Below are 24,136 nucleotides of genomic sequence, written 5' to 3'. Positions count from 1 at the left end.
GGGATCCAGGGATCGCCAGCTAGGAGTGATGGCTTGTTTCTTCCCGGGCGATCTCACCCGCAGCCCCAGGCGAAGGAGCTCCAGGACCTGTTGCCAGAAATGCCTGCCTTCTGCCTCTATTGCACCAAGGTAAGTGGCTGGGAACGACCGGGGCAGGCAAGGTATCTAGAGGAAAGGATCGATCCAGGGATCCACCCACGTGGCCCGATCTTTTCCCATCACCACTGACGGGAGCTCAGAAACCTCCGCTCCGATTCGAATTTCGGAGTCGCTCCTGATCGCCGGCCAACAACCGCCGTTTCCACCAGCGACGCCTTTTATTGTTTTGTTCGCGTTTCCTCTCCGGCGCCTTTCACGCTCTTACTGCAAACTCGTGGCTAGCTGGGGATTTCTTTCTTTCTTTCTTTTAAATCCCTAAATAATATATTTCTTTCTTTTTTTAAAAAAAATCAAACTTCCTGTTTTCTATCCCGCCTTAAATAATATTTGTAAGAGTCGGATCTCGGACAGGCACCCACGGGGTTTACTCCCAAGTAAGTGCGTGTAAAATAGCTCCTGTTTGTAGCCCGTTGCCGTCGGCTCTCTCCTGCATCTACGCTACTGCTTTAAAGCGCTTTATAAGAGTTTTGACAACTGTCGGGGCCCAGGACACACTCCGTATACAGTTGTCAAAACTGCTATAAAGCGCTTTAAAGCAGTAGTGTAGATCCGGGCTGTCTCGTTTAAGGATAACCAAAAGCGAAACACGAACGTGTGCAGTTGGAACGCGCAATGAAACTTTTCATTCCGGAGCAAGTGGGTTCAGTCTCAATCAAGAGAAGCGCCTTTGGAACACAGCTCCCGTTTTCACCGGGGGGGGGGGCGCTAAATGCGAATCGAAGCCTGCGAGACTCCGCCTTGCGCTTGGGGGGGGGGACGAGTCCCGTCGGAAAGCGAAGCGCGTCGCTTCAGAGGAAACGCGCTTGTGGGATCGCAGCTGCTGCCTCCTCCTCCTCCAGGCTAACTCTTTTGCAGGAGCCCCACTGGCAATCCAGGACACTTACTCCCGAGTAAAAGCTTTCAGGATTGCCCACGTTGCTCTGCTTAAGCTTACAGCCTCTCCTTCCCCTGGAAGTTGCGCAAAGTCCTTCTCGGTCTCGCCAGGCGCGAGAGGAAATCCGCTTCCTGCTTGAGAGGTTGTAACTTTGCAACGCGCCCTGCTTAGACTACTGGCACGGGATCCTTCAGTCTTCCGGCCCCCACTGGCCCTCTGAGCTGCCACTCAAAGTCAGTTTCTATATTAAAATGAAAAGGGGGGGGCAGTGGTGGAGGGGGGGGGAAATAAAGCAGGGTGGAGTTTAGTTGCAACAAGGCTGCCAGCAGCTCTGAGTCACCAGCTGGGGTGGTAGCAGCAACTGGTTGTTTTCGCAGTTGGGTGGTGGTGTTTTTCTCTGGAGGGAGTTTGCAGTTATTCCTGTTTTTTTCCTCCCCGCAGCAAAGCTATGGCCAAGCAAAGCGCTTTGCCTTTGGCCCCGTCCTTGCCCACCGCCACCATCAAGGAGGAGCTGCTCTGCCCTATCTGCTACGAGCCCTTCAAAGAGGCCGTCACCCTCTGCTGCGGCCACAACTTCTGCAAAGGCTGCGTGAGCCGCTCCTGGGAGGGTCAGCTTCGCCACGTCTGCCCGGTGTGCAAGGCGGCCTGCTCCCCGGAGGACCTGCGCACCAACCACACGCTTGCCAACATTGTGGAGATGTTCCTCAAGCAGGAGAAGAAGCAGCAGCAGCAGCAGTCGGGCGAGGCTTCGGCCCTCTGCCCCCTGCACCGGGAGGAGGCTAAGCTCGTCTGCCTGGATGACAAGGAGCTGGTCTGCTTTGTGTGCCAAAGCTCCAAGCAGCATGCGGACCACAGAATGAAACCCGTGGCGGAGGTGGCCAAGAACTACAGGGTAAGTGGTCCCTGGGTGGCAGAGGATTTGGGGCTGCAGGGGTGGAGGCAGCTGTGCTGCTTAAGACAGACAGTGTGGGTGTAGTGGTTAGAGTGTTGGACTGAGACTCGGGAGACCCGGATTCTAGCCCCCCCCCCCCCGGTTAAGAAGCTCACTGGGTGACTTTAGGCCGCTTACGGACTCTCAGCCTGATCTACCACACAGGGTTGTTGTGAGGATAAAACAGAGTGGAGGGACATGGACACCGTCTCGGGTTCCTTGCAAGAAGGAAAAAGATTGGGATATAAATGTAGTAAAGAATTATGCATACATAAAAATCAGATCAGCTAATGATAGGGTGACCCTATGAAAAGGAGGACAGGGCTCCTGTATCTTTAACAGTTGCATAGAAAAGGGAATTTCAGCAGGTGTCATTTGTATATATGGAGAACCTGGGGAAATTCCCTCTACATCACCACAGTTAAAGTGCAGGAGCTATACTAGAGTGACCAGATTTAAAAGAGGGCAGGGCACCTGCAGCTTTAACTGTTGTGATGAAGAGGAAATTTCACCAGGTTCCCCATATATACAAATGACACCGGCTGAAATTCCCTTTTCTATGCAACTGTTAAAGATACAGGAGCCCTGTCCTCCTTTCCATATGGTCACCCTAGCTAATGATGTGATCTCAATGTGTCCACAGACACGCACGGAGGCTGTCTGGAAGGCTAGTTTGTAACTCTCGGATATTTGGCAAAGCCATCCATCCATATCTTAGGCCTCAGTGATTCACTTTCCCATGGAAAATTTCCTTCCCATCAGGCATTTTGTCTACTTGCTGCATGAATTGGGGCAGTTGCATAGTGCGTTTTCCTCCTGCTAATGATGTGAGATGTGGGAATTTGTGGCATCATGACTCTGAATTAGAATCATGTAATGTGTGGACTTGATCCCCACAGTGAATGTGACATGTAGTTTGGGCCTTAGTCTTTGAGTTAATGCAAACTTTGAGAACAGTGGAATATCAGACTGTTACAAAAGCCCTCGGGCTGACTGGAATCACTACTACTACTACTAATAATAATATTTATCCAAATCACGTGAGGTACTGGTTCCTCTCTATTCGGCCCTGGTTAGGCCTCATCTAGAGTATTGCGTCCAGTTCTGGGCTCCACAATTCAAGAAGGATGCAGACAAGCTGGAGCGTGTTCAGAGGAGGGCAACCAGGATGATCAGGGGTCTGGAAACAAAGCCCTATGAAGAGAGACTGAAAGAACTGGGCCTGTTTAGCCTGGAGAAGAGAAGATGGAGGGGAGACATGAGAGCACTCTTCAAATACTTAAAAGGTTGTCACACAGAGGAGGGCCAGGATCTCTTCTCGATCCTCCCAGAGTGCAGGACACGGAATAACGGGCTCAAGTTACAGGAAGCCAGATTCCAGCTGGACATCAGAAAAAACTTCCTGACTGTTAGAGCAGTACAACAATGGAATCAGTTCCCTAGGGAGGTTGTGGGCTCTCCCACACTAGAGGCCTTCAAGAGGCAGCTGGACAGCCATCTGTCAGGGATGCTTTAGGGTGGATTCCTGCATTGAGCAGGGACTCGATGGCCTTGTAGGCCCCTTCCAACTCTGCTATTCTGTGATTCTATGATTTTTAAAAATGCCAACTGGGCTGTTATATTTGCATAATTAAGAGCAGTGTTTTACAGAATTCTGGCTATAGCAAGTTAATAATAGGAAGCAGGAGCTATAACTTTTGGATGTGAAATGCCAAATGTAGTCTTTATAGGTGGTATATAACTCCTGGTCCATCATGAACTCACTAGAGGCCTTGTCCCTGCGAGTACTTTTGGACCTCTCAGCTGTTTTCGATACCATCGACCATGGTGTCCTTCTGGAACACCTGAGAGGTTTGGGAATCAGGGGCTTTAGTGATTCTGGTCCTACCTCTCGGGCAGGTTCCAGATGGTGATGCTTGGGGAAAGCTGCTCCTCAAAAAAGGAGCTGTTGAATGGCGTACCACAAGGCGCCATCCTATTGTCAATGCTATTTAACATCTACATGAAACCTCTGGGAGAGATCATGCTGGTGGCACTCAAATATATTTCTCTATGCCTCCCTGCCCTCCTCTCTTTCGGATCTGGTCAAGAGGGCAGGACTCCTGCAGCTTTAACTGTAGTGATGAAGAGGAAATGACACCTGCTGAAATTCCCTTTTCTATACAACTGTTAAAGATACAGAAGCCCGGTCCTCCTTTTCATAGGGTCACCCTACACCTGAACTCTGGAGGGCCAAATTAGGACTCCAGGATGGCTGAATTTGTCCCCTGAGTTGAGGTTCCCCACCCTTGCCACTGATAAAAGGGAGGACAATATTCATTTTTAAAAACCTTAGCAGCCAGAGAGATGACCACTTGACTAGCCCATATAAGCAACAGCAACAACGTGGAATTCGGGCAGCTTAAAATATTACAGCTGCAGTACAAAGCCCACCAATTCAGAGGTCAGGAAACTGTTCCCTAAATAAAAATGTGCTCTTCATAAGGGAATGAGATAATGAAGTGGCAAAGTTTCCTGTGACAGCATATGATGTCCCTCTGTTCTCTATGGAACTGTATCATAGAATCATAGAATAGCAGAGTTGGAAGGGGCCTACAAGGCCATCGAGTCCAACCCCCTGCTCAATGCAGGAATCCACCCCAAAGCATCCCTGACAGATGGTTGTCCAGCTGCCTCTTGAACGCCTCGAGTGTGAGAGAGCCTACAACCTCCCTAGGTAACTGATTCCATTGTCGTACTGCTTTAACAGTCAGGAAGTTTTTCCTGATGTCCAGCCGGAATCTGGCTTCCTTTAACTTGAGCCCATTATTCCGTGTCCTGCACTCTGGGAGGATCGAGAAGAGATCCTGGCCCTCCTCTGGGTGACAACCTTTGAAGTATTTGAAGAGTGCTATCGTGTCTCCCCTCCATCTTCTCTTCTCCAGGCTAAACATGCCCAGTTCTTTCAGTCTCTCTTCATAGGGCTTTGTTTCCAGACCCCTGATCATCCTGGTTGCCCTCCTCTGAACACGCTCCAGCTTGTCTGCGTCCCTCTTGAATTGTGGTCATGCAAAATTTATTCCAACCCCCACCCCCCCAACATATCTCCCCTTTTATATTTATTTATTTATTCATTGCATTTATATACTGCCCCATAATCTAAGCTCTCTGGGCGGTTTACAAAAGTTAAAACTGTAAACATTAAAATAGTATACAAAATTTAAGAATCATCAGAAACATAAAAACATCAGTAAAAAAACCCAGTATCCATTTAAAATCAACAATTCTGGGGTCCATTAAAAACAAACTTAACGTTGTTAAATGCTGTTAAAATGCCTGGGAGAAGAGAAAAGTCTTGACCTGGGGCCTGAAAGATAACAGTGTTGGCGCCAGGCGAGCCTCATCAGAGAGATCATTCCACAGTCAGGGGGCCACCACTGAAAAGACCCTCTCCCTTGTTGCCATCCTCCAAGCTTCCCTCGGAGTAGGCACTCGGAGGAGGACCTTCGATGTTGAGCGCAGTGTACGGGTAGGTTCATGTCAGGAGAGGCGTTCCGTCAGGTATTGTGGTCCCAAGCCATATAGGGCTTTATAGGTTAAAACCAGCACCTTGAATTGGTCTTGGAAATGTATAGGCAGCCAATGCAAGCAGGCCAGAATCGGTATTATATGTTCGAACCTCCCAGTTCCAGCTATCAATCTGGCCGCCGCATTCTGCACAAGCTGCAGCTTCCGATCCGTCTTCAAAGGCTTCCCCATGTAGAGGGCATTGCAATAATCTAATTTGGAGGTTACCCAAGTATGGACAACTGAAGCTAGGTTTTCCCTGTCCAGATAGGGGCGTAGCTGGGCCACCAATCGGAGTTGGTAGAAAGCACTCTGTGCCACCGAGGCCACCTGAGCCTCAAGTGACAGAGATGGTTTATTTCACACAGCTCTCAAGCTAGTAAACAAAATAAAATTCCAAATACCTGTTAAAATCCACAATAAAATGCTAAAATTGTGTGTGTGAGAGTATAATAATTAGCAAACTAGAATTTGTACCAGCTTTCCTGTTCCTTGGGACTACATGAAACACCAACGGTATTGCTTAGTCTTTCAACTAGCAAACTGGCTAGCGTTTCTGGTTGTTTCTGGGGTGGGTATCCTGAAGCTTTTTACACTACGTGTAAAATAAGCTTAACATAACCAGTGTGGTTCATAGTGACTGGAACACTTGTGTGATCTGGAACAATGTGCATCTGTACTAAGACAGTGAAGAAAAGTAGAAACCACAAAGAAACTTAGGCTTCTGTATAGAGAGGCTGTTTGTCATGAGGACATTGGGTTGCTGTCGCAGAAGATGGTTCTTGAAGGCAGGGGGAAGGGGATGAGAAGCTTGAAATGGATTTTGAAGCAGGAGAGGGTGGTGGATTATGAGTGCTTGAGTCACACTTTCCAGGCTGGTTTCCCATCTGTCCCTAACACAGTATGAGTCACTTAACCTCATGTTAGTTCCTGTCTTTAGCGTGAGGGGCTGAGGTGGAGGAAAGATGTATGATCCAGTCTGTAAGAATGTCTGGGGTTGGTTTTAACAAACAGACTCAGATTGGGGGGGGGGGAGGGCCCCAAGTTGAGAGAACAGTAGTTTAAGAACCAAAGGCACATTTACAAACCAAAGGCACAGTTACAAGATGGGGGATACTTGGCTCAGCAATACTACAAACGAGAAGGATCTTGGAATTGTTGTAGATTGCAAGCTGAATATGAGCCAACAGTGCAATATGGCTGCAAGAAAGGCAAATGCTATTTTGGGCTGCATTAATAGAAGTATAGCTTCCAAATCACGTGAGGTACTGGTTCCTCTCTATTCGGCCCTGGTTAGGCCTCATCTAGAGTATTGCGTCCAGTTCTGGGCTCCACAATTCAAGAAGGACGCAGACAAGCTGGAGCGTGTTCAGAGGAGGGCAACGAGGATGATCAGGGGTCTGGAAACAAAGCCCTATGAAGAGACACTGAAAGAACTGGGCAGGTTTAGCCTGGAGAAGAGAAGATTGAGGGGAGACATGATAGCACTCTTCAAATACTTAAAAGGTTGTCACACAGAGGAGGGCCAGGATCTCTTCTCGATCCTCCCAGAGTGCAGGACACGGAATAACGGGCATAAGTTAAAGGAAGCCCGATTCCAGCTGGACATCAGGAAAAACTTCCTGACTGTTAGAGCAGTACGACAATGGAATCAGTTCCCTAGGGAGGTTGTGGCCTCTCCCACCCTAGAGGCCTTCAAGAGGCAGCTGGACAACCCTCTGTCAGGGATGCTTTAGGGTGGATTCCTGCCTTGAGCAGGACTCCGTGGCCTTGTAGGCCCCTTCCAACTCTGCTATTCTATGATTCTATGATAAGAGCCATACTGGACCAGATTGAGGTCCATCTAGCGCAGGATTCTGTTCACACACTGGCCAACCCCATCTGTTCACAAGTGGCTTACAAGCAGGACAGGAATACAACAGCACCCTTCTGTCCATGTTCCCCAGCAATTGGTTTATATAGTCAAAGTGCCTCTGATACTGGAGGTAGCACATAGCCATCAGGACTAGTAGTCATTGATAGCCTTCTCCAGGAATTTGTCCAGTCGTCTTTTAAAGCCATTCACGTTGGTGGCTGTAACTAAGGGCCATGGCAGTTAGTTTAACATGGCCATTGAGATGGATTGGGTCCACAAAGCAATTGTATCTGTTTTTCAGCGGTCTTGTTGCACTCCAGGGCATGGTAAAAAGTGTTGTCCTACTTGCTGCAACTCCTCACTCTGCTACGAGGGCCAGGATCTCTTCTCGATTATCCCGGAGTGCAGGACACGGAATAACGGGCTCAAGTTAAAGGAAGCCAGATTCCGGCTGGACATCAGGAAAAACTTCCTGACTGTTAGAGCAGTACGACAATGGAATCAGTTATCTAGGGAGGTTGTGGGCTCTCCCACCCTAGAGGCCTTCAAGAGGCAGCCGGACAACCATCTGTCAGGGATGCTTTAGGGTGGATTCCTGCCTTGAGCTGGGGGTTGGATTCGATGGCCTTATAGGCCCGTTCCAACTCTGTGATTCTACGATTCTATGATCCTGTCCTCTCTCTACCTACCAATACCACTCCTAGAGTATGAGAGATTTTCTCCAGCCAAAAAATAAAAATGTGACTTTTCACTTAATAATAATAATAATAATAATAATAATAATAATAATAATAATAATAAATTTCTTACCTGCCTCCCTTATCACAGGAGGATGTTCATGTATGTTCTGTTGTTTCAAAAATTCTGAGAAACTTCATGAACACTTTGTCACATCACATTAGTGCAGTCGGTTGCTGATAGAAGCTACTACTGAAGCATTTTTTTTTTAATTTAAAAAATCTCTGTTGTAATATATTTGGCTACCCCTTCCTAGAAATAGGATGGGAAACACGTAGTTTAAGACATTAAATTGTGGCCTTTGCCTTCCTCTTCTTTTTTAACTCCAGGCCAAGTGTAAGGACATGGAAAACTCCTTGCGGGACAAAATGAGAGAATTTGGAAGAATGCAGTCAGATTACAGGCTCATTGCGAACCACAACAAGGTGAGCGCCTCTGTCTCTGCTCCGAGGGTGCTGTGCAGCTGGGCTACTCTTAAGTATACCTACAACTCCTGTGAGGATCCCAAAGACTCTTTCCCTCCCTTGTGCCATGCTTGTGGCTGGCAGTGGTTTGGGAAGGAAAGGTGCCCTTTTCTGTATTCAAGCCTTCATCTTTTGTGACCTTAGTGAAATGCTCTTTGCGGCTTCAGTATGTGGCCCATGGTGGTATGGATTATGATGGCTAGTCTATACTTTTTTGGCCCCTAGACCTCACCACCGTCACACACACACACACACACACACACACACACACTTTCTGATTCCCAATTATCTTTGGTGATATCGCTGTCCTAGCACTGGTAGTAGCAGCACTGGAACAGTGTCTCTTCTCCACCCCCACATTTCTGATGATCAGCTGGGCTGCAGGAGGAAATGGGTGGGCTGCCTCTATAGCTCCATATGCCACTTGGGGCCCCATGGGTTGTGCAACCGTTCTCTAAGGCAGTGGTCCCCAACCTTTTTGGCACCAGGGACTGGTTTCGTGGAAGACAATTTTTCCATGGACCGGGGGGTAGGGTTGAGGAAATGGTTTTGGGAAGCCCTGCCCCCCACTCCAGCGTCCTGGCTTCGCTTCGGCCAGCCGAAGCGAAGCCAGGACGCTGGGGCAGGTGGCTTCCGAACGGCACGCCCGGAAGTCGCTCTCCCAGAGCGGCTTCTGGCCGGGTGCGCTGTTCCAAGCTGTCCCCCCATCCCAGCATCCTGGCTTCGCTTCGGCTGGGCAGGTGAGATGGCGCCCTATGCTCAGGTACGCTGGGGTGAGGGGGTGAAAGCAGCTCACCTGTGCGGCCCGGTTCCTAACAGGCCACGGACTGGTACGGTCCGTGGCCCGGGGGTTGGGGACCCCTGCTCTAAGGGATACCAGAAGGATATGGAAGAATTCTGTCTTGGGGGAAAGAGCTGGGTTTGATCATCTTCTTCAGCCCTCCTATACTAGGAGTATTTCAGCTGAAGAGCAACAGCTAGCACACAAGCAAGCTTTTGCTTGTCTTCGGGATGTACCAAGGACATTGAAGTCAGGCCGAGTCTTGGAACGTGTGCCTCATAGACTGCCTCCCCCCACCCCTCCTGTTCCAGGCAGGGTTGGCATATTTAGCACAGAAAAGAGGCTCCTGGGGGTTGATCCATAAGCCAGTTCCCATAATTCTGTCTCACTCTGGGTGTGACTAGTGAACAAAACCTAGGATGATGCTCTGTGAATAAAAGCAGCCTTGAGCCTGGTCACTGAAAATAAAGCCCTTTAAGATTAAGAACTTAGGTAGCAGTTTTGGCCTCCGCCCCTGCCTTAACGGTCTCTGAGTGCATCTCTTACTAAGTGAAGAGTAGTGCCCTGCTCCCAGTGGGGAAAATATTTTCGGCACTTGGGGATACTGTTTTAAAAATGTGAACAGGCAAAAGTTGCTGTCCACCTTGACATCAGTTATCGATGATGAGGATCCAACTCGCGTGTACATAAGAACTGCCATCCTGGATCAGACAGAGGCTCCATCTAGTCCAGCACTCTGTTCACACAGTGGCCAGGCAGCTGTCGGCCAGGGACCGACAAAGCAGGACATGGTGCAACAGCACCCTCACGCCCATGTTCCCCAGCGCGCAAGCTTACTGCCTCGGATACCGGAGGTAGCACATAACCATCAGGGCTAGTAGCTAGTAACGTGACCTTCCATCTGCATCTCATCCATTGCTATCATGGGTATTTTGCCAGAAGCAAAACAGAAGGGAGAACTCTGGCTGGTGTTGCTTTTTCCTGTCAGGACAAGCTCTGGTGTGTAAAATCTCTCCTCTTTGTTATATTGTGTTTATCTGCAGCGGCCTTCTCCAACCTGGTGCCCTTTAGAAGCGTTGGACTCCAACTCCCATCATCCCCCAGCCAGCATGCCTAATCACTGAGAATGCTGGGAAATGGCCATGTTGGCTGGGGGATGGTGGGAGTTAATTTCTCATATTACATGTTTCCCATCCTAGTTCTAGGAAGAGGTATCCAAAGTTGCACTGTTGTATGCATCCTTGCAAATTGTACGAGCCTGTACCTGGGAAAAGTTTAGGAGCTGAGAATATTTTTTTAAAGAATTTCTTCTCTCTGCCTCTGTTTCTGATGAATGGTCCTCCAGTTTAGATGAGATATGGCAGGGCTTTACCCTCATTTGAACATGCCCAGTTCTTTCAGTCTCTCTTCATAGGGCTTTGTTTCCAGACCCCTGATCATCCTGGTTGCGTGTTCAGAGGAGGGCAACCAGGATGATCAGGGATCTGGAAATAAAGCCCTATGAAGAGAGACTGAAAGAACTGGGCATGTTGAGCCTGGAGAAGAGAAGATTGAGGGGAGACATGAGAGCACTCTTCAAATACTTCAAAGGTTGTCACACAGAGGAGGGCCAGGATCTCTTCTCGATCCTCCCAGAGTGCAGGACACGGAAGAACGGGCTCAAGTTAAAGGAAGCCAGATTCCGGCTGGACATCAGGAAAAACTTCCTGACTGTTAGAGCAGTACGACAATGGAACCAGTTCCCTAGGGAGGTTGTGGGCTCTCCCACACTAGAGGCCTTCAAGAGGCAGCTGGACAACCCTCTGTCAGGGATGCTTTAGGGTGGATTCCTGCATTGAGCAGGGGGTTGGACTCAATGGCCTTGTAGGCCCCTTCCAACTCTGCTGTTCTATGATTCATCCATGTTCTATTTTGCCTTTTCTTCCTCTCTCTTCCCTGTCTGTCCCAAACCAGGCAGAAAGTACCAGGCTGGAGAAGGAGATTAAAAAACAGTTTGAGCAACTGCATGAGTTTCTGCAGAGCGAGGAGAGGAAGATGGTGGAGGAGCTGCAGGAGGAGACCCAGAAGAAACAGGACCTGATTGATGACCAAGTTAAGAAGCTATCTGAAGAAAGTGATATCCTGCTACAAGAAGTCAGCCAGCTGCAGGCTGACCTGAAAGACGATGACATCTCTTTCCTCAAGGTAAGGCTGGCCAGCAGCTGTCTCCATTTCAAGCCACATGAGAAGATTTACGCTCTCTGCATTCAGGAGTAGCTGAACGGTGTGATGTGGCACATTAGTGGCATATTGACTGTTGCCCAGCCATCCCAAACTGCAACTCCATCAGGTGATACACATGCTCAATACTTGTACAGAGGGGCAGGCTGACTTGCATGGTCTACTTTTGGTACTGGAGTCCTTATAACCCACCAATCTTTTTTTAAAATTTACAAGCAATTATGGAATAACTCACCTGTGTTCAGTGATTCTGAGTCTGCATTCTTAAGGACATAAGTATCTTGCTGGATAAGACCAAGGACAATCAAGTCCAGCCTTCTTCCAGGATCATAGAATCGTAGAATAGCAGAGTTGGAAGGGGCCTACAAGGCCATCAAATCCAACCCCCTGCTCAATGCAGGAATCCACCCTAAAGCATCCCTGACAGAGGGTTGTCCAGCTGCCTCTTGAAGGCCTCTAGTGTGGGAGAGCCCACAACTTCCCTAGGCTAGACCTCCATCTAGTCTAGCCTGCTGCCCAAGAATCCAAATAAGTAACAGGTGCTATGTGGTCACACAGTGGGTGATGATAATCTTCTACCCGCCCTTATCGTTCAGTAGTGGCTGCTCCACAACTCTGTTTCAAGGCTGTTATTTATATTGTTGGGAAAAATGCAATTTCTCAAACATGGTTTCCTCCCCGCAACCCCTTTTTTTTCTTCCAGAAACACCAAAACCGAAAACGAAGGTATGTTGTTGAATTTTCATTGAGCAACATTAGTATATCATGTAATGGGGATGGGGGCAGAGGACCCATGCTCATAGTGCCAATTCAGGACTTTTTAATAGTCCAGGCATGGTGGCTCACCATGATCTCACAAAGCGTTCTAAAGCATACTTGTAGCTTCTGGAGCTGTGCCAGAGGCAGCACTGGGAGTGACACGTATGGTGCTTCTGGGATGCCAGGTGCTCTTCTGAATTCGGTCTCCCTAGGCAGCTGCCTAGTTTGCCTGCATTGCTGAGCTCTGTAATTCAGACTTAGGCCCTTTCCACACCTAGGGATTATCCCAGGCAAATGGAGGGATCGTCCCTGCCTGCTTCCGGGATCCCCTGTGTGTCAGTTGGATGCACAGGGATGATCCCGAGATGATCCTGGGGGGAAAGGCAGGTGTAGAAACAGCGCCAGATCCAATCCCTGGCATCTGCATTAAAAAAAAAAGACAAGCTATTTCCAGCCCTTTTACTCTTGAGGTAAGGGGCAAGGAGTGATTCCTGGAAAGCTACTGCCAGAGAATCTGGATAGATAGTGCTCATTCCTTGGCATCTGTCACGTGCCTCATATTTGGCCTTGTATCCACAAATGACCCCATTTGTTTGCGTGCATAGGCTCATTGGCGCTCTCTTTTGTACCGGTGCTGAAGCTATTTATTTATTTCATTTTTCTACTGCCCAATCGCCGAAGCAATATCATAGAACCATAGAATAGCAATACAAACTGGAAAACTACACGATAGTAATTACAGAATAGAATCATTGAATCATAGAATAGCAGAGTTGGAAGGGACCTCTAAGGCCATGGAGTCCAAGCCCCTGCTCAATGCAGGAATCCACCCTAAAGCATCCCTGACAGAGGGTTGTCCAGCTGCCTCTTGAAGGCCTCTAGCGTGGGAGAGCCCACAACCTCCCTAGGTCACTGATTCCATTGTCGTACTGCTCTAACAGGCAGGAAGTTTTTCCTGATGCCCGGTCGGAATCTGGCTTCCTGTAACATGACTCCATTATTCCGTGTCCTGTACTCTGGGATGATGGAGAAGAGATCCTGGCCCTCCTCTGTGTGACAACCTTTCAAGTAGTTGAAGGCCATAGCTAGACCTAAGGTTTATCCCTGGATCGTCCAGGGGTCAAACCTGTTCATCTAGGTGACACACAGGGGATCCAGTGCTCAGGCAGGGGCGAACCCTGGATGATCCCAGGATAAACCTTAAGTCTAGCTGTGGCCGAAGAGTGCTATCATGTCTCCCCTCAATCTTCTCTTCTCCAGGCTAAACATGCCCAGTTGTTTCAGTCATTGGCCTATAAGAGTCTTAACCTGGTCTCTTGACTGTCTTTCACTCATTTCCTTGTCTGCCTGGATTGTGCTTCCTAGAATTGCCTGGACAGTAGAGCAGCCAGAAGCGATTCCACCAGGGACTCTGGTAGAAGTCACTAAGTACTTGGATTCTTTGCAATATAGTGTGTGGAAGAAGATGCTGGATATCATCAAAGTAGGTAGGTTTCTGAGCGTGCCAAGTTATGTGTGTTGAACAAGCTGAAGACAACTTGGAGAGTAGTGCTGGAACTCCTGGAAATGGGACATCCATGAAAGATGCATGCAATGAAACCCCTGTTATTTCCACCCCTACCTGTCCATACTGTGATATTAAATGATCAGCAATCTTCTGTCACCAAGGGCCTGCTTATATTCTGCTCTAAAAGAAATCTGAACTACTTACGAAGGGAAATCATGCAAATTTGGGAAACTTTGAAAACTAGTGGGGTTTGCATAAAATGTGCTATTGTCATGCTTATTCTGAAGTAGGTCCTTTGCCTCTGACACAAAACAGCATGGTGAGAGGAAGAACTGCATGGATGTTGCTCAGTCTCCATCATGGGACCGAGTCTTTACTGCAGACAACGGCCAGATCTACACGTCGTTGCGAAGGCGCTTCCGTGCGCCTTTTTAAAAGACGTACCTAAAAGAAGCGCCTCTTTCTTTACTGTGTGTACTGTAAGCTAGGCAGCGCTGCCTGCGGAAGAATCTCTACCCCAGTCAAAGACGCTGCTTGGGCCGCTTCCCCCTCGCGTGTTCTTCCATTCGAATAATCCCCCTTCCCACCCGGCGGCTCTTGTGGCGCATCCCAGCGGCGGCGGCTCCTCCTGCAAAACACTTTTCTCCCTCGGTGTGTTTGTATTTGCGTTTGCGTGCGCGCGGCGGACGAGTTCAGCTCCTGCCTCTCGCTCTCCCCCGCGGTGTCATCTCCCCAGGACTCTCTTCGGTGTGCAAACGCGCACGCAAACGCAAATACAAACACACCGAGGGAGAAAAGTGTTTTGCAGGAGGAGCCGCCGCCGCCGGGACGCGCCACAAGAGCCGCCGGGTGGGAAGGGGGGATTATTCAAATGGAAGAACACACGAGGGGGAAGCGGCCAGAGCAGCGTCTTTGAATGGGGTAGAGATTCTTCCGCAGGCGGCGCTGCCTCGCTCACAGTACACACAGTAAAGAAAGAGGCGCTTCTTTTAGGTACGTCTTTAAAAAAGGCTCACGGAAGCGCCTTCGCAACGACGTTTAGATCTGGCCCACATTGCCACAGCACCTGGCCTAATTTTGGGGGGCTTCCTGGTTCTCCCCCCCCCCTTTTCCTGTTTTTGTACCACCTGGAGAACACACAAGCTTACACATCATCTTGTGGTGCTTTGGTTAGTCCTGGTAGAGCAGGAGTGAGAAACTTTTGGACCTTCAGGTTGTTAGACTGCAGCTCCCATCAGTCCTAGCAAGCACAACCAGTGGTGATGGAAGATGGGAGTTACAGTCCAACATTTGTAAAGCCACAGATTGTCCACTGCTGTAATAAATGTATTGCTCAACTATGGATTTTGGACTTTTGAATGGTGCTCATGCTTAAGAATTGATTTCCTTGTGTATAAACCAGGGGTGTTAAACCTGAACCCATGGGCTGAATCAGGCCCACCTGAGGTCCCAAATCTGCCCTTCTGGGTCCCCCTGATGATTATGACATTTATATATTACTTTTCCCCCTCTTGCAATGAACCCAAGGTGGCTTATATGGTCCTCCTTTCCATTTATCCTCACAGTAACCCTGTGAGGTAGGTTAGGCTGAGATTCAGTGATTGGCCCAAAGTCACATTGTGAGCTTCATGGCTGAATGTGGGCCTAGAACCTGAGTCTCATAGAATCACAGAATCATAGAATAGCAGAATTGGAAGGGGCCTACAAGGACATCAAGTCCAACCCCCTGCTCAATGCAGGAATCCACCCTAAAGCATCCCTGACAGATGGTTGTCCAGCTGACTCTTGAAGGCCTCTAGTGTGGGAGAGCCCACCACCTCCCTAGGTAACTGATTCCATTGTTGTACTGCTCTAACAGTCAGGAAGTTTTTCCTGATGTCCAGCCGGAATCTGGCTTCCTTTAACTTGAGCCCGTTATTCCGTGTCCTGCACTCTGGGAGGATCGAGAAGAGATCCTGGCCCTCCTCTCTGTGACAACCTTTCAAGTATTTGAAGAGTGCTATCATGTCTCCCCTCCATCTTCTCTTCTCCAGGCTCAACATGCCCAGTTCTCTCAGTCTCTCTTCATAGGGCTTTGTTTCCAGACCCCTGATCATCCTGGTTGCCCTCCTCTGAACACGCTCCAGCTTGTCTCCCCAGGTTCAGTCCAAGACTCTAACCACTACACCACACTGGCCATATCCCCTTCCCCTGGCTATGAAGAAGTAACATGAAGCAGTTCAGAGCTACACCTATATTTCGAGGGAAGGGTTGAAAATTTCTCGGATCTGAATTATTGTTTTTACTATGTTTCTGTACCACCCAATCGCCAGATCTCTCGGGGCAGTTCACGACAATTACAACCACAAAATACAACACAATAAAACATGGTTACATTTATATTTCACCTTTCTTCTATCGTGGAACTCAAGGTGGCTGCAGAGGATTCTCAAGTGGTCTCCCCTCCAACCTCTGACCAAACCCAGCCCTAATGAGGCCATCTAATCCCACATAGTTCCAGCAAGGTGGCTGCGTCCTGTGCCTACAAACCATGCCCTGGGACCAAAAGTAAACATAATATAAAACTTTTAAAACTTTACTTGGACTTAATGGTGTAATTTAAAAAAATCAGCAGCAGTGTAAAGATTTAGAAATAGAATAGGAGATTTAAAAACAACAAACCGAAGGACTAAAATGCCTGGGAGAATAAGAAGCCGAACAGGCTACAATGTTGGTTCCAGGTGAGCGTCTCTGAGGAAGACGTTCCACAACAGGGTGCCATAACTGAAAATTCATGATTCTTTGGGTCTCAAATTTCAACCATCATATCATGCACGCCATCAGGGTGGCATCTTCCCTTCAAGGCACAGTTATGGATGAAAGGGTGTTCTGATCCATGTTGTTAACAGTGATTTTAACTCTTCAAACACTTAAAAGTTTGTCACACAGAGGACAACCAGGATCTCTTCTCAATCCTCCCAGAGTGCAGGACATGGAATAACGGGCTCAAGTTACAGGAAGCCAGATTCCAGCTGGACATCAGGAAAAACTTCCTGACTGTTAGAGCAGTACGACAATGGAATCAGTTGCCTGGTGAGGTTGTGGGCTCTCCCACACTAGAGGCCTTCAAGAGGCAGCTGGACAATCCTCTGTCGGGGATGCTTTAGGGTGGATTCCTGCATTGAGCAGGGGGTTGGACTCGATGGCCTTGTAGGCCCCTTCCAACTCTGCTATTCTATGATTCTATGATTTCATGAAACCAGGGAATCGCAGCAGCCTTTGCTCTTTAATCTAAGGTAAAAGAAGGTGGATGGGTAGCACTGTTAAGGAATTAATGAAGCGTCATACATAAATGATAGTTTAAATGCTTGGGTTTTGTGTTTGTTTTTGGAGTAGTGAGAACTGGAATGAAGAAACAGCGGGGGTGCCAAGAAATGTGGGCAAACAAGTGTTGATCCTGGCAGAGGGATGGCAGTGGAAGGGTGATCTACAATGAAAAAGATGCATAGAATCATAGAATAGTAGAGTTGGAAGGGGCCTACAAGGCCATCGAGTCCAACCCCCTGCTCAATGCAGGAATCCACCGTAAAGCATTTTCACTCTGAATCTACACGCCAGTGCTATGTGTGTTTGATGATGTTAGGGCTCTAATATGGTCTTAGTTGGGCAAGCAGAGGCTTCCTGTAGCCACTAGAGAGCAGCAGTCACCTTGTAGACTTTTATACATACATTGTAGTATGTTGTGATTGAGTACACTTCACACCATCTCATCTATGGGTACACCTGAAAGTATTCTGTACACTCAGGCTAACTTTAAGGACTAAATGCCAAATTGGCAGGGGGTTGCTCTTAATTTTACACTGTGGACTGGAGCTTGTTCAGAAGAGGGCAACCAGGATGATCAGGGGTCTGGAAACACAGCCCTATGAGGAGAGACTGAAAGAACTGGGCATGTTTAGCCTGGAGAAGAGAAGATGGAGGGGAGACATGAGAGCACTCTTCAAATACTTGAAAGTTTGTCACACAGAGGAGGGCCGGGATCTCTTCTCGGTCCTCCCAGAGTGCAGGACACGGAATAACGGGCTCAAGTGACAGGAAGCCAGATTCCAGCTGGACATCAGGAAAAACTTCCTGACTGTTAGAGCAGTACAACAATGGAACCAATGACCTAGGGAGGCCACAGGATCTCCCACACTAGAGGCCTTCAAGAGGCAGCTGGACAACCATCTGTCAGGGATGCTTTAGGGTGGATTCCTGCATTGAGCAGGGGGTTGGACTCGATGGCCTAGTAGACCCTTCCAACTCTGCTATTCTGTGATTCTATGAGCTTTTAGCTCTTTGAGCAGTCCTTCAAATACCCTGCTTCCTTTTGGAAGGGCCATATTGGCGCTCCGGAAGCACGTTGGGGGCTGCATGCCAGCAGTGGGTGCGGCCACAATCCAAAGTAGCTGGGATTCCTCCCACTCTTGCGCACACCCTGCTCACTCACCCTGCAGTCAAACACACACCTCACTTTGCATGGAGGTTCCTCAGCTATGGTTTAGGGGTCAAAAACCAGCACTTTGAACTGGGCCTGGAAATGATCTGACATACTGGTACATAATGATGTCACATGTTCTAATTTCCTGATTACTTACAGTCAGGTGGCCACAATCTGCACCAGTTGAACTTTCAAGGCTGTCTTCTTTCCAGGCAATCCCACGTGGTCGCATTGCAGTAACCTAACGTGGATGTGACTAGTGCATGAGAAATCATGACAAAGCCTGATGTCTGTAGATAGGGTTGCAGGTGATGTACCAGCCCAAGGGGGTAAAAAAGCACTACTAGCCACCAACTATCTGTGCTTCCACAGAGAACCCCCAAGCAACGAACTTGTTTCTTCAGGGGTAGTGCAGCCCTGCTCAAGGCTGATCGCATCTATGTCCACATCCATTTGTCATAACTAATTCTGGGCATGGAATTTGAACAGCAGTCCCACAGAGAAAGAACAAAATCTGAGAAAACGTGAGCCAGCAGTTACTGCTGTTTGAGAAGTGATTGTCCTTTAAGAGCCAGTGTGGTGTAGTGGCTAGAGTGTCGGACTGGGAGTCGGGAGATCCCGGTTCTAGTCCCCACTCGGCCATGGAAACCCACTGGGTGACTTTGGGCCAGTCACAGACTCTCAGCCCAACAGACCTCACAGGGTTGTTGTTGTGAGGATAAAATAGAGAGGAGGATTATGTACGCCGCCTTGGGTTCCTTAATGTGGAAAAAAGGCAGTAGATAAATGCAATAATAAAGCACAATAATAATTTTGCTAGATCAGTACTAAAGCTGGGCTGAATTTTTTCTAATGAGAAGCAGAAGAGAAGGTCCTCTGGGTAACGGTTGTCAGCCTAGTCTTTGCTGACTGAAGTAGATTCTTCCCAGAGGACCTGAGTGTGCAGGGCGGATTGTACAACTGGTCCTTCGCATACAGTATATAGCATTCTCTTTGCAACAGTGGCTAGCAGCTACCTTTAGGTACACTCATGCAGGGATAGATGTGCCCCTGTTTCACTAGAATCTGGTATACTAGCTCTGCACATGGAGGTTCCATTTAGCTTTCACCCTTGCTATTTTACAGCAGGCAAGCCAAATGTCTGTAAAATATAGGTAGGCATACAACTCCCCACACCTAATGACTATCTCCTTTTGCAGTCCCATTCAGCTTTGATCCCAACACATCTGCAAGCTGGCTGGAAGTTTCTGATGACCTCAGCAGCGTTGCCACCTGTAACTATAAGCTGATGGTGGAAGTTCCAGAACGCTTCTCCACCGACATGCCTTGTGTCTTGGGCTCCAAAAGTTATTCCAAAGGGACTCACACCTGGGAGGTAGATATTGGTGGCATCGAGTATTGGTACATCGGAGTGGCCAAGAAGTCCTGCGGCTACTACTGGAGCTTTGGCTGTGATTCCCGACTGGGGTTTGGATACATGTATCGCATGCAAGGTACCAAGGATAAGAAAAGCCAGTCCTCCCAATCAATTGTGTCGGAAAGTGGGCGAAGGAAGGCCCTCAAGAGAGTGAGAGTGGAGCTGGACTGTGATGAAGGCGAGCTCTCGTTCTACGATGCTGAGCGGAAGAGCCATATTTATACCTTCCATGACAAGTTTGGGGAAGTCTTTCCATACTTCTGCATCTGCAGCGTAGGTGCTGCTGTCTCTCCAACTGAGCCGTTCAGAATTTGCCCGCTTCAGGTTCTGATAAAGAAAGATTATCCAAACTGAGCGAAACCACGATTCTTTTCTCCCTCTTATCTATGTGCCTCCTCTGTTATGAAAGCTTGCATACACTAACTGACACTGAAACAGCAAAAAGAACACATTGCATTAGCTTGATGATATTACAGTATTTGGAATGTGGGGAATTTTCCAGCACAGGCAGACCTAAGAGGCCCAACCAGCTCTGTCAAGTTGTGTCCAGAAGGAGGTCACGTTGGGGGTCTACTGTTTGGTACCACACCCATTGGTCTATCATGTCCCACATAATCCCTATGTTGTACATCTACATGAAACTGCTGGGAGAGGTCCTTGTGGGCTTTGGCGTGAGGTGCCATTAATATGTTGGTGGAATTCTGCTTTATTATTCCTTGTTACCAAAGAAGCAGTCAATATCCTTGAATGTTCCTAAATTCAATAATAGGCTGGGTGAGCATGAACAAGCTGAGATTAAATCCAGAAAAGACAAGGGTGCTATTGTTTGCTTTGGAAGGGGTCACCCTTCCCCTGAAAAATCAGGTTATAACTTGGGAGTGTTCTTGGATCCTATGGTTGTCCCTTGATTTTGAGATCCCTGCAGTGACAGAGAGTGCATTTGCAGAACTATGTCTACTGTGCCAGCTGGGGTCATTCCTGAGTCACTGATCTAGCAATAGTTGTCTAGGTCTTGGTTACTTCAAAGCTGGACTATTTTAATGTGCTCTATGTGGAGCTGCACTTGAAGACTGTCCAGAACCTTCAGTTGGTGCAAAATGCAGCGTGCACGGTATTGGGATCACATCACTGCTTGCAAATTCTTTTCCGGGTTCAAGTTAAGATGTTGAGTTTAACCATTAAAGCTATAAGGGCACAATCCTATGCATCAGTAGTAGTAGTAGTAGTAGTAGTTGTTGTTGTTATTATTATTATTATTCCGCCTTCTTCCCAATGCTGGGACTCAAGTGGTGTACAAGATTAAAACATATACAATTAAAGCATATAAATATAAATTTACAAAAGATAAAATAGAATTAAACCCACAGTAAAATTAAAAACTTTAAAAACATTTTTAAAAAGCAGTCACTTTTTTTAAAAAAAATAATCCAATACATTAATACAGGTCCAGAGTATGTCCAAATGACTGCTGGAACAAAAAAGTTTTTCCTGCCTCCAAAAGCGTAATGAGGGTGCCAGGCTAGCCATCCTGGGAAGGTAGTTCCGGAGCTTTGGAGCAGCCACTGAGAAGGCCCTCTCCCGTGTACCCATCAGGTGTGCCTGTGATGTTGGTGGGACCATGAGAAGGGCCTCCCCAGAAGATCTCAGAGCATGAGCAGGCACATATGGGAGAATACGGCCTTTCAGATAACCTGGACCCAAGGCATATAGGGCTTTATAGGTGATAAACAGCACTTTGAATTGTGCCTGGAAACAGACCAGAAGCCAGTGGAGCTGTTGTAATGGGAGTTGCATGCTCCCTGTATACATGTTTAAACAGAAAAAAGTCTTACAACTCCCTGCATTCCTCAGCCAAGCCAAAACAGATTGTGCCCTAAATGGCTTAGTTCCTGGCTAACTGAGCCCAGTATGAACCTGCTCAGTTACTAAGGTCAGCAGGAGAGGTCCATTTTGAAGTCACCCTCTTTACAAAGAGGCCTGTTTGTCAGACATGTGGGGAAGGATTTTTTTTCCTGTACTCCTCCTCTGGAGTTAAAACTGGTTCCCACTCTCCCTGCATTCAGGACAGGGGTCAAGACGGATCCCACCCACCCCTAAAATCTGGCCTTTTCAATTCTTAATGGTATTTAAGGTTGTTTTTAATGTTTTATTGTATTTGTAGTTGTTTATTACTTTTTGAGTTTCATCCCTAAATTGCCTTGTACGCTGACAGAAAGGCAGTATAAATGGAATAAATAAAATTTAAAAATAGATAACTGTCTTAAACTGTGTATTGTGGGGTGCTACTAAGGGTAGAACAACATATTTGACATATGGGGGCAACTTACTGCCAATTCCTTCACAATCCTCGGAATTAAGTGCGGGGAGCACAAGAGCAGTGTAATTCTCTCTTGAGGCTTGCACAAGAGAAACCTCCCCACGTGAAAATGCAGGCATTAACGTATCTTGGGATGACCTTGCTCAAGACATCTGTTTGTTTTATTCAGTCCCAACACATTCATAGGAGCTTAAGGGTGGCCATGAAAGTACATGCATACATAAGTTGAGCGTGCTGCAGCCTACACTTTGCAGGAGGCAGGCTGTAGTTGCAATGGGGGAGGGAGGGCTGAGGAATGTCGCAAGAGGCTTTCTTGCTGCCTAACCCATCTGGCCCATCCCTGTCCCCTCTCTAGAACAGCAAAAGAGGCTGTAATTAAACCCTCATCAAACGATCTGCTACTGCACCAGGCACAGCAAAAGATTTATAGAGACTGGGAAAGGGGGCTTGAAATAGACAAGGTAGTTTCTGATTGGCTCTGATCTGACAGCATTATGTCACCACCACCCAATCAGAAGACACTGTCTCCCCAGTGGGCATGTGTTGGAAGTCTAGCAGGGAATTAACCCCTTCGGGGCTCTTGGTTTGCAAAATGGGAAGAGGGTTTTGAAGACTTCCTCTTTACTGCCAGGGCTACAGGAGATTAATCATTCCAGCGGAGTCTTGCGTTAGCTTCTGACTAAAGAGTTGCTGTAGCATTTAATAGCTGCAGGGCATGCGGAAATTCACCGCAGAAAGTTTTTCACATCCCTGTCTGAATAATAACAGGAAGAGTATCCCCCCCCCCTTCACACACCCCTCTGCAAGCCACAACACTTCCTTTGGGACATTAAGAAATGCTACTCCCAAGGGAAGTTGTTGAATAGTATTAAGGATGCGCCAAACTAAATTCTCCTTGGAATTGGTTTTGCCAGCTTTTTTTTCTTTTCACCAGCTTCTGCGCCTTTAACAACAGCCCAGTCTATAGTCATGAGCTGGCTTTGTTTGGGTTTCTGTCAATCAAGCTGCTGTTAAAGCGCAGGAGCAACAAGACTGTTGTTTCTGGTTAGATGGCAACCCCATTTGGTATTGTCTTGGATGTTTTACTAATTTATGGGGTCTGATTGCCATATTTGGGGTTGCAAAAGGAATGCTCTCTCTGGCTCCCTTCTCCTGACCTTCTAAGGCCGTAGCTAGACCTAAGGTTTATCCCAGGATTATCCTGGGTTCATCCCTGCCTGAGCGCTGGATGCCCTGTGTGGCACTTAGATGAACAGGTTTGACCCCAGGACAATCCTGGGATAAACCTTAGGTCTAGCTACGGCCTAATACACAGCTTAGTTCACTTGTGTGAGATAGCTTACACTCTGCACATATCATTTTGCAATTAATCTCCTCTATTGGGGCTAGGGATGTATGAGAAATTTGTTTGTTTTTGATTGAGATTTACCCAAATTGTACTTTCCAGACCAAATATGCAAAGCTCATACCGCCCTCAAAAAACAAAGGCATTTGACTATGCACACCTTTGAAAAATATACATACTTTTGGGAAATGCACACAAATCAATGGGAGAGGAATGGGTACATTTCAAAGATGTGCACAGCTGATGCTTACATACAAGTGGGGCACACTTTAGTGCGGTATATATTGTTTCTTTAGAAATGGAGGTTGGTTAGACATGACTCTCAACATATTATCCTAGCTCCTTCCTATCTCTCCTCTCTCATCTCACACTATTGCCCCGCTCGTGCTCTTCGCTCCTCTGATGCCATGTTTCTCGCCTGCCCAAGGGCCTCTACTTCCCTTGCTCGGCTTCGTCCATTCTCTTCTGCTGCCCCTTACGCCTGGAACGCTCTTCCAGAACATTTGAGAACTACAAGTTCAACCACAGCTTTTAAAGCTCAACTAAAAACTTTTCTTTTTCCTAAAGCTTTTAAAACTTGATGTTGCGCAGACTTTATACTGTTAGTTTTACCCTACCCTGTGCCTGCTTACCCTACCCTGTACCTGTTTGCATTCTCTTCCCCTCCTTATTGTTTTACTAGGATTTTATTAGATTGTAAGCCTATGCGGCAGAGTCTTGCTATTTACTGTTTTACTCTGTACAGCACCATGTACATTGATGGT

At 47.6% G+C, this 24,136-nt stretch overlaps 1 protein-coding gene across 2 annotated transcripts; it reads left to right on the top strand.

Annotated features, from left to right (window-relative positions):
• TRIM35 (tripartite motif containing 35) lies at positions 1-23,703 on the top strand. 2 transcript variants are annotated; one of them, XM_063123743.1, is made up of 7 exons: positions 1-129; positions 1,475-1,925; positions 8,433-8,528; positions 11,302-11,532; positions 12,272-12,294; positions 13,693-13,814; positions 19,493-23,703. In XM_063123743.1, exons 1-7 carry the CDS (start codon positions 29-31, stop codon positions 20,062-20,064), a joined length of 1,596 nt encoding a protein of 531 aa, XP_062979813.1. In that variant the 5' UTR covers positions 1-28; the 3' UTR covers positions 20,065-23,703. The 2 variants fall into 2 exon arrangements, with proteins under 2 accessions (XP_062979813.1, XP_062979814.1); XM_063123744.1 differs by lacking the exon at positions 1-129 and adding an exon at positions 1,171-1,266.
• The last annotated feature ends 433 nt before the right edge of the window (positions 23,704-24,136 follow it).

The sequence above is a fragment of the Elgaria multicarinata genome, chromosome 4 (genome assembly GCF_023053635.1).
Source record: "Elgaria multicarinata webbii isolate HBS135686 ecotype San Diego chromosome 4, rElgMul1.1.pri, whole genome shotgun sequence".
NCBI classification, from domain to species: Eukaryota; Metazoa; Chordata; class Lepidosauria; order Squamata; family Anguidae; genus Elgaria; species Elgaria multicarinata.
This window is presented reverse-complemented; position numbering and strand designations above follow the sequence as displayed.

Excerpts from the sequence above, each read along its gene's own strand:
- TRIM35 (XM_063123743.1), top strand. The coding sequence starts at position 29 with ATGGCTTGTTTCTTCCCGGGCGATCTCACCCGCAGCCCCAGGCGAAGG. Across the intron at positions 130-1,474 it reads TCTGCCTCTATTGCACCAAG|CAAAGCTATGGCCAAGCAAA; the intron begins GTAAGTGGCTGG and ends TCCTCCCCGCAG. Across the intron at positions 11,533-12,271 it reads ATGACATCTCTTTCCTCAAG|AAACACCAAAACCGAAAACG; the intron begins GTAAGGCTGGCC and ends TTTTTCTTCCAG.